The sequence below is a fragment of the Pantherophis guttatus genome, chromosome 4 (genome assembly GCF_059756535.1).
Source record: "Pantherophis guttatus breed Tessera chromosome 4, ASM5975653v1, whole genome shotgun sequence".
Taxonomy (NCBI): domain Eukaryota; kingdom Metazoa; phylum Chordata; class Lepidosauria; order Squamata; family Colubridae; genus Pantherophis; species Pantherophis guttatus.
Genome location: NC_142066.1, coordinates 33,976,313 through 33,995,739, shown reverse-complemented (window position 1 = coordinate 33,995,739; position 19,427 = coordinate 33,976,313). Strand labels below are relative to the sequence as shown.

General features: G+C 38.6%; 1 protein-coding gene across 1 annotated transcript; it reads right to left on the bottom strand.

Moving 5' to 3' along the window:
- Window positions 1-1,370: 1,370 nt before the first annotated feature.
- LOC117660416 (vomeronasal type-2 receptor 26-like) lies at window positions 1,371-11,572 on the bottom strand. The gene is made up of 6 exons (XM_087893581.1): window positions 11,364-11,572; window positions 9,890-10,181; window positions 6,056-6,913; window positions 5,237-5,452; window positions 4,362-4,488; window positions 1,371-2,383 (listed from the first exon to the last, which is right to left on the bottom strand). The coding sequence occupies exons 1-6, from the start codon at window positions 11,570-11,572 to the stop codon at window positions 1,482-1,484; spliced, it is 2,604 nt and encodes an 867-aa protein (XP_087749707.1). The 3' UTR covers window positions 1,371-1,481.
- Window positions 11,573-19,427: the final 7,855 nt, after the last annotated feature.

Genomic DNA, 19,427 nt, shown 5'->3' with positions numbered 1-19,427 from the left:
CAAGAGGGAAATAGGAAAGCAATATAAATAATTATAGTTGTTTGATAGTTAGCTAAAATTGGTGAATCCTCTGTAGCATTGCTAAGAACTAAGTGTGTTACATTTCCCTTGAAAATTTATTGTATTCATGCTGTTCTGTAAATAAAAATAAAAATGTTTTTAGAAATACATTATTTCTAATAAAATTCATTATTCCAAAGAATGCTTTTTATTTCCTTCTTGGAACCAAATTAAAGTATAAAGGCACATAGAAAAAAGGCAAATTTTCAGGGCAGAAGTTCTTAAGTAACTAAAGTAGCTGGATGATGCACATATTATCTATGGGAAAGTTTAGAACTAGGACAACCTACTTTTTAGACAAGCATTTTCCTTCACTGAGCAAAGTACACAGTCAAAACAAAGACTTAAAATGATGGTGTCCATGTGCTTTATTAATTGGGGTAGATTGCATTGTTGTCACTGCAAAGCCAAAGTACTAAATCAGAACTCATTTATTATACTAAATCTTACTTTGTTCAAAAACCTTTAGAGATTCTCATGTATTTTTGCTAATATCCAATGTATCTGAACTTATTGTATCTGCCACAGACTTGATGTGTTTGGTGAAGGCTTCAACTTCCTGTGGTTTAATCTTAACCCAAGTATCAACCACATTTTACCTTTATACCAGTAAGTGGATGGAGTTCCTATGAAGGAATTTAGGGCTATGGTTTCCATCTCTTCCATGTGCAAATTTGACATAATGGGGAATATACATAAACCCAAAACTCAGCCGTATTTTTTTCTGTAGAAATCTTCATTGTATTTAAGATAGGTAGGGTTAGACAGAGGTCCAACATGGCACAAATGTGTCCTGACTGAGATTAGTTCTGATACCATATGTGCTATTTTGTAGCAGAGTTTCTGCATACACAGCACCTGCATCTGTTACGTGGTGTTCCTTACATCAGATCAACAAAGATTAATAGTATAGTAAATTCATTAACCTGCCACAAGGCTTTGCATTGTTGTTCTTCAAAAGACTAACACAGATATCCTATGTAATATGATTACCTAAATGTTTAAAGATAAATATTTCAATCTGGTTTTCTAATATAGTTTTCTTAAAAGATAGATTGCAGTTAAATGCAGGAATGGGATTTTTTGACCTAAAAGAAAAAACAATGTGAAGAAATATTTTTTCAATAAATAGTTATGAATCATGTAAGTATTTTATAAAAAACACAAAAGATAAACCACATATTTGCCACATATTTTTTTATTGTAAATTCAATTTGTCAGTAACTGGATAACTAATATAATTCCCATACCAATACATTGAAAAGTAGTCTCATATAAACTGTTTCAAAATTTAAAGAATTTAAAGAATACTTCATTTATGGAGTCATTGAAGGAGTTATTTGCCTAACTTCATTATAGAGGATGGACTGAACACGTGTCATCTCTAGGTTCTATATAACAGCAAAATAGGCCTTTAGTCTTCAGCCCTTCCTTCTGATCAATTGTTCTCTCTTATTTAGCTCTGGCCTCAAGAGAATAATATAACTTTTGGGGAAAAAAATAAATCCCAGCAAACCAGCACTGGAAGCAAAGATGGAGAAGATTTCCACAGCAACCATGTACTTTCCTTTGGTGCTCAAATAGGTTGGAACAAAAGACAACCACACACTGCAAAACACCAACATACTGAATGTGATGAATTTGGCTTCATTGAAAGTGTCAGGTAATTTCCTGGCCAGAAAAGCCACAGAGAAGCTGATAATAGCCAGAAAGCCCAAGTAACCCAGGACACAATAAAACATAATCACCGACCCCTCATTGCACTGCAGTATGATTTGTTCACTCACTGAATGAGTATCAGTCTCTACAAAAGGTGGAGAGGTCCACATCCAAGAAATGCAAATGCATGCCTGAATCAGGGAACAGGAAAAAAGTACTGAGTTGGCCAGTCTGGAACCCACCCATCTTCTCATCTTGGATCCAGGTTTGGTGGCTAAGAACGCCAAAACTACTGTGATAGTTTTTGCCAGCACACAAGAAACTACCACTGAGAAGATGATGCCAAAAGCAGTCTGTCGGATAAGACAGGTCACCTGCTCAGGACGGCCAAGGAACAAGAACATACAGAGGAAGCAGAGCAGGAGGGACACCAGAAGTGTATAAGTGAGGTTTCGATTATTGGCCACAACAATTGGACTGTTGTGATGCTTTAGGAATATTCCCAGCACCAGAGCTGTAATCAAAGAAAAGAAAAGGGCAGAGAGGGACAAACTAATCCCAAGAGGTTCTCCATAAGATAAGAAACTTACATATCTAGGCAGACAGAAATTTTTGTTTTTATTTGGATAGAATTCATTTCTGCAGTTATAACAATCTCTCATGTCTGAAAAAGAAAAATACATAGTTTCAATTCCTGTATCAAATCTATGTACCTAATGATGCCACAAACATAGTTTCTTGGAACTACTCTTTGCCTGAATCAGCAATCCAAGTGGGTCATTTTCAATTTTTTTCAAGGAGATCCTAGAAATATAATTTTATTACACTTCTTTATTTCAGAAAGTGATAATTGACTCTTGCTGCTATTAATTATAATTACAGAACCATTCAATTATTAATACTGAAAACTCTGCTACCTGAATCTTCTTCTCATGATGATCATGACAATAAAAATGATGATGATGATGATGATGATGATGATGATGATGATGATGATGATGCCCTAAAATCCGTAGAGGTATCTTTTTTCCCATTCCCTCCCATATTTTTTTTCTTCTCTATCATTTCAAAGGAGAACATTAACCTAAACGTATGCATCATTTATCCTTTCCTAAGCATCCTCTTTCTATTCAACACTTTTCTCTGAATTTTTAGCTATGACAAAAGCAGAAAATTACTGATTTATCGTTTTATTTATACCCTATCTTTCCTTTAACAGCTAAATGTAATATACAGTACATCTCTCATTTTACTTCCATAACAATGGAGACCCAATCAATGTGTCTATTTGGGAAAGACTACTGTGACCTACAATAGTTCATTTAGTGACCTTTCAAATTTACAATGGCACTGAAAAGTGACATGACATTTTTCACACTTATGACCATTACAGCATGCTGATGGTCATGTGATTAAAATTCAGACACTTGGCAAGTGACTCATATTTATGATGGTTGCAGTATCCCCATACACTGCAATCCTTATCCTACATGTGTATCAGTGGTGAGTTTCAATTTTTTTTTACTACCGGTTCTGTGGGTGTGGCTTGGTGGGTATGGCTTGGTGGGCATGGCAGGGGAAAGATACTGTAAAATCTCCATTCCTATCCCACTCCAGGGGAAGGATACTGCAAAATTTTCATTCCCTCCCCAATCCAGGGGAAGGTTACTGCAAAATCCCCATTTTCTCCTGATCAGCTGAAACTTGGGAGACAGAGAATAGATGGGGGCAGGGCTGGTCAGAATTTTTACTATCGGTTCTCCGAACTACTCAAAATTTCTGCTACCGGTTCTCCAGAACTGGTCAGAACCTGCTGAAACCCATCTCTGATGTGTACATATCACACATGATCAACTTTTACAACCTTCTGACAAGATAAGTCAGTGGGGAAGCCAGACTCACTTTACAATCATGTTATTAATTTAACAACTGCAGTGATTCACTTAACAAATGTGGCAAAGAAAGTCATAAAATGGGACAAAACTCACTTAACAAATATCTCACTTAAAAAAGTGCTCCATGGCATGGGACCTGGGTATCTACGAGACCACCTTCTGCCACTGATAGCCTCCCATCGACCGGTACACTCCCACAGAGAGGGGCTCCTCTGGGTGCCATCGGCTAGGCAATGTCAGCTGATGACCCCCAGGGGGAGAGCATTCTCTGTGGGGGCCCCTACCCTCTGGAATGAGCTGCCCCCGGAGATTCGTAGGTTTCCCGACCTGCGTACCTTTCATCGCGCCCTAAAAACATTATTATTCCAACAAGCAGGGCTGGCCTAAATAATAATAATATTTTACTATTTTAATGGGTTGTTTTATTAGAGTTTTTGGCCAATTTATTTAATTGTTTTAAATTGCTTTTAATTTTTATATTGTCATGGTTTTATTTCTGGCTGTACACCGCCCTGAGTCCTTCGGGAGAAGGGTGGTATAGAAATTTAATAAAATAAATAAATCTTGTTTAACAACAGAAAATTCTGGGCTCAATAGGGGTCATAAGTCAAAAACTACCTGTAATTTAAAATCACTTCATAACCTCTATGATTGAATAGGAATTTAAAACATATTTATACAGGTCCACATCTAACATGTTCTAGATATAATTTTCTGTGCATAAAAGTTCATTTATCTAATTTTTACCTTCCTTCTCTGAAATCTTTCCATCTGGACATAGAATGCAGTCATAGCAACAAAATGGCTTCCCTTCCTTCACTTTCTTGCTAGTACCAGGTTGGCAATTTTTGGTACATATCGAGATTGGCTGGACCTAATTAGAAATGTAAGAAGAGAATAAATTTGAGAATAATCATAGATTCAAAACAATTGATTTTTATTCTTCTCCCTTTGTTATTAGAGTTGCAGAACAATAAGATTGTAAGAGTTCACTTTTCTTTTACAAAATACAAAATCCTGTAGGTGGGATCTACTGCTGATCATCTGATTGCTGCATAAAGATGAATAATTACATGAATTTAAAAGCATTTTAATGTTTGAAAAGATTTTTCACTGACTTTCAATATATTTTTGTTTATTAGATTTGTTGGTCTGTTACATGTATTTTATTCAATGGACAAGATATCTAATAGATCAAATATTTAATAATTTAAAGTCTGTCAGACCATGTTCTTTTCTGATCAGAATTTGCACTTTCATTTTTTTTAAAAAAAATCTACCAAATATTTGGATAAATGATAAAATGATATCATTATCAAAAATTTCTACATACTAAAAATTTCTTAATGTGTATGTTACTTTTTGAGCAGGAAAGATTGTTCCTATTATTCTTCGCAGCTTGGTTGAAAATTGGAGGAAAAGACTTTGTTCTCAAAAATAAATCAATGTATATTCTGCTCTACATTTCCATCAACACATTTTCAGTCAATTTAAAGAAATGTTCAGATATTGTTTCAGTAGACCTTCATTTGTTATACCAGTGTATTTATATTACTTTTTCAATTATTGTCAATCAAATGTTATTAGAATTCATCATTAAACTGAAGGACGGTGAAACTTACTTGGTTAAACCAGCTGTGCCATACTATGGCATCTTTACTGATGGTCAATGCTTCTCCTAGAGCCATTCTTCCAATTTTCTTTCTATGAAGAGATAGATTTGAGGAAATAATCCAGTTGATTATGTCCATTCCAACCAATAACCTCCTATTCTCATCAAAGGAGATATAGTCTCCAGCACTGTTGTTAAATGAGACACTGCTGAGAAAGTGATGAAGCTGGTTTGAAAAGGAAAATTCAATTTAAGTCAAGGGGTTTTCCTTCCTTTTCCTGTCTTTCCTCTTCCTTCTAATTTAAGGGAAGCCATAATGAGGGGAACACTTCCTACCAGGCTTCTTCATTTGTGTTGCTTAATCGGGAAAAATCCTATTGAATAATTTATCATTGCTTTACAGAGATTTGCAAATATTGACCAGTCAGTTTCTCTGCTCACAGATTAGATAGATTTTTTGAAAGAAAGAAAGAAAGAAAGAAAGAAAGAAAGAAAGAAAGAAAGAAAGAAAGAAAGAAAAAATCCTTTACATCTTGGTCAAGTGTTAAGTTTACCCAAACAGGGTTAATGTTTTTGCTCTTCACTACATTTGTAATATAAAATTTCTTGTATTCAAAGGAAGGCACTACCACAGCACTGCACTTATACTGGTGAATTTTCCAACATTTTATTTTATTTTATTGCATATCATGATAGGCATAAAATATTACTGTTAAGCATGAACTTTCTCTAAAATTCAAGTTCATGTACAATGTACCTGCAAATTTATGGAGAACAGATGGAGAAGGTAGGGATAAAAGTTCTACCAGGTTCCCATACAGCTTTTTACCTGCAAAGAGTGCATCAGTTTGGATTGATCCATTCTTGCTTTTTGACTGAGCCTCGATGCAGTCATGGCATGTAAGGCATAAGCCAGGCTATAGACAGCATTGTATATACTGTAGCTATGGCCAATTGTATTCATTTCAAAAAAAGGGCCAGGAACGTTCTGCAGCTTTTCCTTGCCTGTGCAAATGAGTCCTACAACTTTATCCTGAATTCTATTTGGAAATGCACAATTAAAGACATGTTGCCAGAAGTCCATCATAAAGCCATCCTCTTGGTTACTTAATGGCTTCTGACTCTGAATGAAATCTTGAAACCCAGGAAGTTCTTTGGTGTGAATTGTAAAGGACAGAGTACCATGTAACAAGTTTAAACTCCAGGTCCTTTGATAGTTCAAAACACTGAGCTCCATTTGAGTAGTCATTACCCATACTTTACCTTTTAATTGATTGATATATGATGTTTGCACTCCAAATTCAGAAATGTGGGGAAACCATATCAAAAACAAAACAGAATAAGATACTCCATAGAACACCACTATATTGGCATTGCTGGCTGTGATAACTTCATACATTTTTGCTTCTTCATTTAACATATTTTCATGTCCAGCAGAGTAATCTATTCTAGGGAACATTTCTATGAAGGCAAAACAGATGCCTCGATTGGAAAATGATGGAAGAATATCATGCACAAATCTTTCTCCTCTGTCATCATCCATAGTTAGGATCCCAATCCATGTCCATGAAAAATAGAGAAGCAGAGAGAGGATTCCAACATGCTGAAGATCATCATTAGGGGCCATTTGGTAGAAAGACAGACCTGGAGTTTTGTGATTTATCACTGGAGCTGCTCCATAAATGATCTGAATATAATTCGTTAAAGGAAACAGATTACTAATGGCATTTCCATAGCAAATTCTGGATTGCTATACTTTCAAATCTACTACACTTTATACATATTTACAGGAATACTATGTACTCAGTATCTTCTGAGGTTCAGGCAATTTTAAAATACAGTTCAGATCACTTCTTGTCAACATTGGCACTATTAATTTGATCCAGTATTATCCCAGATACTGATATGTTTTTTAAAAATCTATGACCATCTCACTCAGAATCATACATCAATTCTAGCTTTATTCCATGTACACTTGCAATGATTATGAGATTAGAAGTGAGTCTTCCATTTTTTTTCTTCTGTTTTTATCGTGTCTGATTCTTAGAGACTGACTGGACAACACCCTGCAATTTTCTTGGCAGGTTTTTTAGAAGTAGTTTGCCATCTCCTCCTTCCTAGGCTGAGAGAAAATGACTATCCCAAGGTTACCCAGTTGGCTTTGTGCCTAAGGCAGGACTAGAATTCACAGTCTCCCAGTTTCTAGCTGAATCCTTAATCACAACACCAAACTGTCTCTTCGATCAATTTACTTAATGGTAAAAGAAGCAAAAAAATTAAATTATTTGAGACATATTCTTATGGCAGACATTTATTTCACCAAATAATGCCTCCTCCCAGACAGCAGTGGACAGAAGCTAAGATTTAAACCCATAACCTGTGTAAGCATTATAAAAATTAAGGAAATAATTGTTTTGGTCTTTATTCTGTAGATTCCATTAAAACAGGAGCAAATATTATATATTGGTATTGTAGCTTCAGGAAATAAGTTATGATATATATTCAGAAAGATTATATGTAAAAGAACATTCTGCAAAACATTAGTTGCACTCCTATCTAAATATACTTAAATGAAACAGAACGAAAATAATATGAAATAATTCACTCTACTTGATTACATCCCTGGCATACTGCTTGACATGTGCATGCACAAACCCAAAATGCATATATACTTGTGTATGATAGTAGTCAGTTCCAATCTGATATTAACCTGAAGTTTTGGGGGCTTAACTGTCTCCAACATTTCTAAATACAATTCTGAGAATTTTGATTTCACATATAAGAAAGGAAATTGGAAGGACTGTTTTGCAGTGCATTGCTTTAATATGCTGTTGAATTCACTCTGTCAACTTTATTCTTTGTGCCTCTTCAATCCCATCATAACCTCCCACCTCACTCTAACATCTTGTGAAATTTTCTGACAGGCTAGCAATGTTCCAGTATCTAAAGGATGCCATAAAGAAGTGGGGGTCAACCTCTTTTCCAAAGCACCTTAAGGCAGAACAAGAAGCAATGAATGCAAACTAATCAAGGAGAGAACCAACCTAGAAATAAGGAGAAATTTCATTGTGAATAATGATAATTTTCTGCAGAAAATAAGGAGACATTTTCCACAATTAATCAGTGGAACAGGTTGCCTTTAGAAATTGTGGGTGCTCAATCACTGGAGATTTTTAAGAAGAGATTATATAACCACTTATCTGAAATAGTATTAGTCTTCTACTTGAGCAGCGGCTGGGACTAGAAGACCTCCAAAGTCTGTTCCAACTCTGTATTCTGTTATTTTTCATCCTAGTCTAAAAACATGAATAAATTTTCTTGAGCCCATTTATCCAATCAAAGAGCTCCCATATCTTAACGTCAGCCTGAATCACCATCAAACTGATTATGGAAACCTTTATATCTGGCAAGAAAAATAATGTTTAATGGATAATTTCCAGGTTGCAAGTGATTCTAAGAGGAAAGAGTCTTTTGAAGCATTGTTGAGGAAGAAAAATGTAATACCTTGGATCAAGGCATGGGAAAAAAATGAAATTTAGTAAGTGCAACCAACTGTCAATATTCTCCCAACTAGCAATTGTTCCCCATTGAATCTGTACAGTATGCCTTGCTGAAAATGTTACTTCTCTATGAAGAAACGATAGATGAGTATTAAATTGTCTGCCGGACCATGACCTCTAGATTTTAAGATCTTGTGATTACACATTGAGTCATACAATTCCTTAAAATTAATATTTATAGGAAGGAAGATGGTAAATATGTTTCTCTTTCTGTTGATTCTAAAGAAAATGAAGATAAATGAGCCTAATATATTGTTTCATTGCCTTTATTGAAACATTTTCAGAAGAATACATGATTCATATTTCTTTCTTGTTAATTTCTCATTTTTCTCCTGGAAGGATTCCTATAGAAATTTGGCACAATAAAATCTTAGTTAGCTCACCATATCTAAATTTGCAATAGTATATTAGCTCTAATGCCCAGGTAGGTGGATCACCTAGTCAATGGATTCTCTAAAACATAAGCAAAGATCAATTGGGTTAATACAGTAGTGAAAGCTCTCAGAATTCCCAGGGTTGTATCCTGGAACTGAGAAATGAACAGCAATTAGAGAGAAGCAAAGCAAACCATTTCTATATTTGAATTTCCATGAAAATTACACAGGTAAATTTATAAGGTCACCAGGAATTGAGCTTCATCTGGAAGAGATTTTATCATTCTTCTAGTAATTGAGTAGGATATGTGGATTTCCAGAGGATTAAATACTTTCTCTCTGATACTAATTTCCTCCAGCCAATGTTTTTCAGGCTAGAATAGTTTGTTAAGTAATTTTATTTTAAAATGTTTATTTATAAATATATGAATACACAATCCTTCTTTTTCATGTGTGTCTCGTCTACACAAAATTTAAGACCTGCCAGGACCTGATCCACTTATTTCAGTCTCTTGAATAGAAAAATCCAATATGAAAGATAAGAATGAAATGTCTAAGAGTGATGAGGGACAATAAGATTGCAATTTTCTTCCTTCCTTCCTTCCTTCCTTTCATTTGATTTGCCTTTTATTCTAGGAAAAAACAATCTTAATATAAATAAAATAAAATAACAACAAAAATGAAGCCTAATTCCAAAGTTACAGTCTAAGAGAAAAGCCATTATCTTACCTGCGGAATTTTATAGGTATCCAAAATATTTGCCATATGAAGGGAGGTTTGGGCATCAAGTCCTCCAATGACTGCTATTAAGTTATTTTGGATACCACATTTATAATTGGGCATGAATCTATCTGATGTAGACATCAGCTGTATTGTGGCACGATATGTTCTCTTTGCATTGAAATAGCTGTCATAGATGTGGAAACCCAAGGAAAAATTAGGTAGCAACTGGGAATTTTTATTTATTTCCTTTACCGCAAATGCCAAAGCCAAAATGTGCTGATAATGCTTAGTCAGGATGCTAGAATAAGAGTTGCATTATAAATCAGCAGGATAGTTTATAGCCCACTTATTTCTAAATATTTCACATTAAATTTATGTTGTTATTATTATTGAAACAAACCTTACTCTGGCAGTTACATAAAGATAAAAGATAAACTTTATCAATGTAAGTTATTAAGTTTATAAGTAGAGAACTTCCTTATCACTGTCTTTTTTCTAGATGGTTATTTATAAAAATTATTTAATTATCCAGTTCAAATGCATATTGAGAATCACATACCCATGTAGTAATCATATCAAGCCAAGATATTTGGCCCACAAATACAAGGTTCATTCAATAGAAATGCAAAGGAGGGGTCCAAATGGTTTCCTTATCAGATTTTGACCAAACAGTGTTACTGTTTGTGTTACATGTTACTTTTTTAAAAAGGAACGTTCTAAAGACCCATGTTCATTTCAAACAAAGTCATATTTCCCAGCAGGTTTAAGTGCTGATCTGTATTGTTCAAAAATGGAAAAACCAGAACATGTAAGTACTGGATGTTATAGTGATTAACCAGGCTAGAAACAATGACTATGAATTCTAGTCTGTGAATTCTAGTCCTGCCTTGGGTACAAAGCCAACTGGATGACCTTGGATTACACCCTTTCATCCCCAAAAAGGAGGCAATGGCAAACCATTTCTGAAAAAAAATTACCAAGAAAACTGTAGGGACATGTCCAGGCAATTTCTGAAGATTGGACACAATTGAATGGAAGGGCAGGAAAAGTTATAGATAGGGAGAGACCAAAAGTACTGCCAATTTATGTTTTTTTCTACAAGAGATCTTGGAAGCAACTCTTTACGATTCCAAAATGACTGGATGACATGGAAAGATCTCTACTTCTGATCATGTACAATGGAAATCTATAGTGTTTGGTGGAGTAAGCAATGAAGCTAATTATCCCAAAGACAGATACACCTCTCATTTGATGGCAATGAAAATACAGCAGGTCAGGACATAAGAGAGCGGGGAGCAGGGTGACAAAAGAATTGCTAAAAACCCAAACATTTAAAGGTATTTAAAATCAAGCAGCTAATTTACTGCAAATCAATATTTGATATATTGTAGCAACTTACTTCCTAGTAAGCATGCAGCAGACTACTGAAAATATCCATCTTAAACTGTAGATTTAATGGGGACGGAGGATAATTTCATACCTAAGATCCTGGTAAACCACTGGTGGAGGTTCTACATCAAAAGTCAGAGGATCAGAAACAATAAAAGTTAGAGAAACAACAGCACCAATGATGAGATCTCCAAGCTCATAATACTTATGAACTGGAGGTTGTGGATCACGGACATAATATCCGAGTACATCACCATGGCAAACTATTTGAGAAAGTAGCAGCACCAATTGTACCATCATTTTGAGTACAAATATAAATAATCCAAATCAGACCTCTTTTTTAAAACTACAATGCTTTAATTAAAATCATGATTAAAATAATTTGGATGAATAGTTTCAACATCTCAAGTTTTTCAAGTTATTTAACTGGAATATATAAAGTAGGAAATCTGAAGAGTAATTTTGTTTGCTCAAATCTTTAGCTCTGCTAAATGTCATGGTCCTTTTGTTAAGGATAAGGTATTACACAGTAGAATTGACAAACAGCAGGATTAATTAGTGATTAACTCATAATAACTACTTTACACTTGGGAAATCCTTATGCTCAATTTGTTTATCACAAATGAATAGAACATTTCCAAGCCTAACAAGAGACAATTGAGTCTGAAATGACTTGTCTCAAGAAACAGATATAGAAATTATAGGACTATTATTTGAGGCTACAAAAAAAATGTTCACGCATAAAAGTCTGGTATTCTCTAAATGTTTTCAGATTTTAATACGTCAAATTCTGAGTCTATAGTTCTGAGTGTTGTCACTCTAATCATACAAAAGTGACAAGGTTGATGAAGGACACCCATAAATATTTCTGTTGCAATGCAGTCAGTTGTAAAAACTTGATAACTTATCAAAAATTGATAACCCCCAATAGACAGCGATGGCACCAGCTGGCTATATCAGGATGCCGGAAGCCACAGCCACTCGGTCTTGGAAGGGCTGAGTCGAAGCCTGTTACTCCCCATCCAGGTCCGCACGGCCTCCAGGCACCAGGACATCGGGATTATTATTGTTATGAATATTATTGTTATTATTTCTATAATTATTTATGTGTGTGCATGTGTGTATATGTTGCCTGGGTACAGTTAATTTTGAAAAATAATAGAAATAATAATAATATTCATAACATTAATAACATTTATTTATTTATTTATTTATTTATTTATTTATTTATTTATTTATTTATTTATTTATTTATTATTGCGATTTATATGCCACCATTCTCCTGAGCTCGGTGGGCAAATCATTCCAGAGAGTCAGGGCTCCCACAGAGAACGCTCTCCTCCTGGGGGCCATCAGCCGACATTGTTTGGCTGAAGGCACCCTGAGGAGGCTCACTCTGTGAGAGCACACAGGACGGTGGGAGAGCAACTGGAGATGGTCCTGCAAGTACTCCAGGCCTAAACCATGAAGGGCTTTATAGGTAAGCACCAGCACCTTGGAACGAATCTGGAATGTCACTGGCAGCCAGTGCAGCTCACGCATGAGAGGTGTTACATGGGAGTATCAAGAAGCCACCGTAATTACCTGCACGGCTGCATTCTGGGCTAGCTGGAGCCTCCGGATGCATCCCAAGGGCAGCCACATGTAGAGGGTGTTACAGTAGTCCAACCTAGAGGTAACAAGGGCGTGAGTGACGGTGGTGAGGGCATCCTGGTCTAGAAAAGGGTGCAACTGGCACACAAGACACACCTGTGCAAAGGCCCCCCTGGTTACGGCCATCAGATGGTCATCCAAGGACAGCCAAGAATCCAGGAGGATGCCCAGATTGCGAATCCTATCAGAGGGAGTAAGATTAATATTAATATTAACATTAATATATGTGTGTGTGTGTGTGTGTATGACACACAGATGACTTACTCTCTGGAAAAAAATGCTGTCAGGGATAACACACCGCTCTCTCTGTGTGTGTCTCTGTGTGTTCCACCATAACTCTGGAACGCCTTGAGCAATTTTAACGAAATTTGATACACAGATGACTTACTCTCTGGAAAAAAAATTGAAAAATTTTTGAAAAAAAAATGAGACTTGCATTCTCAATCATGATCAATAAGTCACAGGGTCAGTCTATTAAGTACTGTGGAGTGGATTTGAGATTACCTTGTTTCTCCCATAGATAACTTTATGTTGCTTGCTCAAGGCTGGGTTCACCACATAATTTATTTATTCTTCCTCCTGGAGGTGAAACTGAAAATGTTGTTTATAATCAAGTTTTGTCTTAAATTAATATTATACTTTATTTATTTATTTGTTTTAATTTGTATATTTATTTGTTTTAATTTGTATACTGCCCTTCTCCAGCAGGACTCAGGACGGTGAACAGCCAGAATAAAACAGAACATACAAAATTTAAAAACAGTTTAAAAATAATTAAATATTTTTGGCCACAATTTAAAACAACCCAATTAAAATCAATTCAATTTAACTGAAACAGTGGGATCAAGCCAGCCTGGCTAGGTGAAATAAATAAGTTTTCAGGGCCCAATGAAAAGTCTGGAGGTCTGGTATTGTGCGTATCTCTGGGGGAGGTTGTTCCAGAGGGCGGGCGCCGCCACAGAGAAGGCTCTCCCCCTGGGGGTCGCCAGCCGACATTGTCTGGTGGACGGCACCCTGAGGAGGCCCTCTCTGTGGGAGCGTACTGGCCGGTGGGAGGCTATTGGTCTCGTAGATACCCCGGCCCTAAGCCATGGAGCACTTTAAAGGTGGTTACCAACACCTTGAAGCAGACCCGGAAGACCACTGGGAGCCAGTACAGCTAGCGCAGGAGAGGTGTCACATGGGAGCGCCCCATTGCTCCCATAATCCCCCGCGTGGCTGCATTCTGGACCAGCTGGAGCCTCCGGGTGCATCCCAGGGGGAGCCCCATGTAGAGAGCATTGCAGTAGTCCAGGTGGGAAGTGACGAGTGCCTGAATGACCGTTCATAGGGAGTCCCGATCCAGAAAGGGATGCAACTGGTATATCAGGCAAACCTGATAAAAAGCCCCCCTGGCCACAGCCATCATATGCTCTTCTAAAGACAGCCGTGCATCCAGGAGGACACCCAAGTTGCAAGCCCTCTTCGTGGAGGCCAGTGATTCACCCCCAATAACCAGTGATGGAACCAGCTGGCTATATCGGGACGCCGGAAGCCACAGCCACTCGGTCTTGGAAGGGTTGAGTCAGAGCCTGTTTCTCCCCATCCAGGTCCGCACGGCCTCCAGGCACTGGGACATCACTTCAAGGCACTGGGACATTACCTCCAGACACTGGGACATCACTTCATTGAGGTGGCCTGGGGTGGAGATGTACAGCTGGGTGTCATCAGCGTACTGATGGAACTCCACCCCAAAGCATGGATGATCTTACCCAATGGCTTTACATGAATGTTGAACAGAAGGGGCGAGAGGACCGACCCCTGCGGCACCCCACAAACAAGGCACCTCGGGTTCGACCGCTGCCCCCCTGTCAACAAAGATTGCGACTGGTCAGAGAGGTAGGAGGAGAACCAATGCAAAATGGTGCCCCCCACCCCCAACCCCTCCAATCTGCGCAACATGATACCATGGTCAATGGTATCAAAAGCCGTTGAGAGATCTAGTAGGACCAGGATAGGGGAGCAACCCCTATCCCGAGCCCTCCAGAGATCATCCACCAATGCGACCAATGCCGTTTCCATGCTGTGCCCAGGCCTGAAGCCGGACTAGAGCGGATCTAGATAGACAGCTTCATCCAGGTACTGTGGCAGCTGCTGTGCCACCACACTCTCAACAACCTTTGCAATAAAACGAAGGTTGGAGACTGGATAATAGTTAGCCAAAATTGCTAACTATCGAATCAAAAACTTAATTTGAATAATATTTTACTAATTTATAAACTGTGCTTATACTTTTAAAACCCTGTAAATAAAATTACTTTGATTTGACACTAAAGATATAATTCATTCCTTTTTCTATCAAAAACAATGACTTGTATTTGAGGACCAACTTTAAAATCACAGGTGAAGGATTCAGGAATTATACCGATTAAACTGAACATGAAAGAAAGAAAGAAAGAAAGAAAGGAAGGAAGGAAGAAAGAAAGAAAGAAAGAAAGAAAGAAAGAAAGGAAGGAAGGAAGGAAGGAAGGAAGGAAGGAAGAAAGAAAGAAAGAAAGAAAGAAAGAAAGAAAGAAAGAAAGAAAGAAAGAAACTGAGTACAGAAAAAAAAGAAGAAGGTTAATTCATCCTGAATGAGATACATAACAAGAGTCATATTTTAGAAGAGACAAAAAAAGGGAGGTGGGGTTCACTTGTCCTTTGTATATACAGTATATACACACAAACACGCACATAAACAACTATTTGGCTTAGGGCCTGGATACTATGGGACCGCCTTCTGCCACCGATAGCCTCCCACCAGCCAGTATGCTCCCACAGAGAGGGACTCCTCAGGGTGCCGTCGGCCAGACAATGTTGGCTGGCTACCCCCAGGGGGAGGGCCTTCTCTGTGGCAGCACCTGTCCTCTGGAACGACCTGCCCCCGGAGATACGTAGGATCCCAGATCTCTGTGCTTTTCACCGTGCCCTTAAAACTTTTTTATTTCATCAAGCCGGGCTGGCTTAACCCCCCCGCCTTAGATATTTTTAATTGTTAATTGATTTTAGTTGGGGTGTTTTAAATTTATTGGGCCAAAATTTGTTTAATTCTTCTAAAAAAAATTTAAATTTTTGTATGTGATGTTTTTATTCTTGGCTGTTCACCGCCCTGAGTCCAGTGGGAGAAGGGCGGTATAAAAATCTAATAAATAAATAAATAAAATAAATTTTGGGTTATTTTTATGGACATTCCCATTCTTATGTATACTGCTTGGTAACTTCCCAACAGTTGGCATTTATATCCTACCTGGTTAAACCAATGGTGCCACATAATGGAATTTTCGTTAATGATAACTTTTTTGTCATCTGGAACTTGAGAATTGATTATTTCAACTTTTACTCTAGTAAAAGAGTAGTTTAGAAATAGAAACTAGTTCGTGACATCAAATGCTGTTAGAAACACACCATTCTGGTCAAAGGAAACTTCATGCCCTAAGCAATTGTTAAAAGACACTTGTTTCAGAAAATGAAAGCGCTAGAGGGAAACAAATGTTTAAGAAACTTTTCCAGAAAGGAGAAACTGAATATTTGTGAAATATATCCTCAAAACAAAAGGCTATATGTATATGTATATGCATAATCCAGGTTTGCTGAGGAATAAGCAGTTTTCTTCCTTCCTCTCCTCCTCTCACTACCCGCTTGGGGCCAGGAGGGTGCTCACGAAAGAAGAAGGAGGAAGCCTCTGTCACTCATTCCTCAGCAAGCCCAGATTTCCAAAAGAAAGAAAGAAAAATGGGTAGTGAAAAGCCCCAAGGAAAACACGCAAGTCTTTCTTAGACAGTGAGAAGACACACAGAGACAGGGAGCAAGAGAGACGATACACACATACACACACACACACACACACACACACACACACACACACACAGAGGGAGACTGGGTGATGGGTGAGCATCTTTGGAAAGGGCCGAATAGCAGAATCTGTCTCTCCTCTCCCCCTCCCCTCTCTGTATGCCTGACTGGCGGGAAACAGCGGGCGGCTACTTCCAGGTTTGTTCTCCACTCCAAAAAAGAGAGAGAGCTCCCAGGGGCAAGTGGGGCAGGGAATGGGTTCCTGGAGGAGGACTTTGACTTTGACTTTTATTAGATTTCTATACTGCCCTTCTCCCGAAGGACTCAGGGTGGTGTACAGCCACACTAAAACACATATAATTTACAAAATTTACAAAACCATTAAAATCAGATATACAAAAATTTGGCCCACAAATTAAAACTAACATACACCCATTTAAAATTCATATTCATGTTAGCCAGCCTGGCTTGTTGAAATAAAAGGGTCTTCAGGGCACGGTGAAAGGTGCGCAGGTCGGGGATCATACGTACATCTAGGGGCAGCTCATTCTAGAGGGCTGGTGCCCCCACAGAGAAGGCTCTCCCCCTGGGTGTCGCCAGTCGACATTGTTTGGCCAATGGCACCCTGAGGAGCCCCTCTCTGTGGGAGCGAGTTGGCTGGTGGGAGGCTGTCGATGGCAGAAGGCGGTCTGGGAATCCAGTCTCCCCCATTGTGAAGCATGCTAGCTTTAGCTGTGCGAGAGCAGCAGGCAGGCATGGAAGGGTATTGGGTCTTCCCACTCAACCCCACACCAGATGAAAGCCAGCCGGGCTTCTTCTTCCCTCCTACCCTTCCCCCTGCTCCCTTCCACCCACTCAATCCTACTTTGTATCAGAGAAGCATGCACTGGAAATGCATCTTCTGGCTTGCCAGTGCTTGGCTACAACTCTGTGCTCCTCAAATCCCAGCTTGCTGAGGGGGGGGGCAGCCTTGACACCTCTTCTAGCCCCCCCCAGCCATCGCTGCCTGGAAAAGTCACAGACAACAGAAAGCAGTGCACTTCAAAGACCTTCCATTGTGAGAGCCGGGCCATCCAACTTGTCAATAAGGGTGCTCCTGCTGAGCCATTGGCCCCTCCCCACTGGGCTGTTGTGCTCGGCACTCGGCAGGGGAGGGGAGCACTTCCCCATGCCACCCCCTTCTTTATTTTGGCCCTGCCAACAAGGGAAGTGGAAGGCCATGCTTGGGGGATAGCCCCCACCTGCAGGATCTGTCCCTGCCATTCTCTCACACCCACTCAGTGTCTCCATCCCCTGTGGTTTGTGGGAACCCGCGGTGAGCTTTGCAAGCCCTGCGGGCTGGAAGATGAGACTGATGGCACTCAGCCCCTCCCGCAGCCCGCATTGCCACATGAACTCTGCACAGCACAAGTGCTGGGGGCAGACAGGGACCACGTGGCTATGTCACCGGCATCACTTCTCTGCCAGCCGGCCCTCAACCACCCACCTGCTGGCCCGTGCCCTTCAACCTTACTTTGCAGTGAGCAGTTCCCCATGGGCTGGAAGATAAAGGTGACTGCTGGGAAGGATGGTGAGGGGGGGGCTTAATCACCACTGCTCGTGGGCTAGATAGATTGCATCAGCAGGCCAGATCTGTCCCATGGGCCATAGTTTGAGAATGCCTGGATTAGGGGAAGGCAAGGTCATATTCGTTCTACACAGTTGTCAAGAAATTTGTATGAAACATATGAATTCTCTGAGTATTGATCGTGACTTAAATTAAACTTTACACACAATTGCTTACTGGTAGCTTTCAGAGTACGTTGGAGGTGGTGGTTCATTGAAAAGTTTTGATTTGACTGAAATCTTTCACTAAATTTTAAATCTAAGTATACAGTTAGTTTAAATACTAAGTATACTTTAAATCTAAGTATACAGCCAAAGAGGTTGTAGAAAAAAAAATGCCTCTGACGATCCAAGATGAGTTGCCTGATTGTCAGAGGCTTTTAAAAGCATTTTTTTCTACAACCTCTTTGGCCAAAGAGGTTGTAGGAAGAAAATGCCTTAAAAGCCTCTGGCAATCCCAGCTGAGTTGCCTGATCATCAGAGGCTTTTAAAAGCATTTTTTTCTGCAACCTCTTAAGGTTGTAGAAAAAATACTTTTAAAAATAAAAAAAAAAAAAGTTGACCATGCCCACACAGTCAGATTACCGCCCCCCCCCCAGGCCATGCCCACAAAATAAGCCATGCCCACAGAACCAGTAGTAAAAAAATTAAGATAGGTTGGGTCAGACAGAGGTCCAACATGGCACAAATGTGTCCTGACTGAGATTAGTTCTGATACCATATGTGCTATCTTGTAGCAGATGTTTCTGCATACACAGCACCTGCGTCTGTTACTTGGTGTTCCTTACATCAGATCAACAAAGATTAATAGTATAGTAAATTCATTAACCTGCCACAAGGCTTTGAATTGTTGTTCTTCAACAGACTAACACAGATATCCTATGTAATATGATTACCTAAATGTTTAAAGATAAATATTTCAATCTGGTTTTCTAATATAGTTTTCTTAAAAGATAGATTGCAGTTAAATGCAGGAATGGGATATTTTTGATCTAAAATAAAAAACAATGTCAAGAAATATTTTTTTCAATAAATAGTTATGAATCATGTAAGTATTTTATAAAACATTCAAAAGATAAACCACATA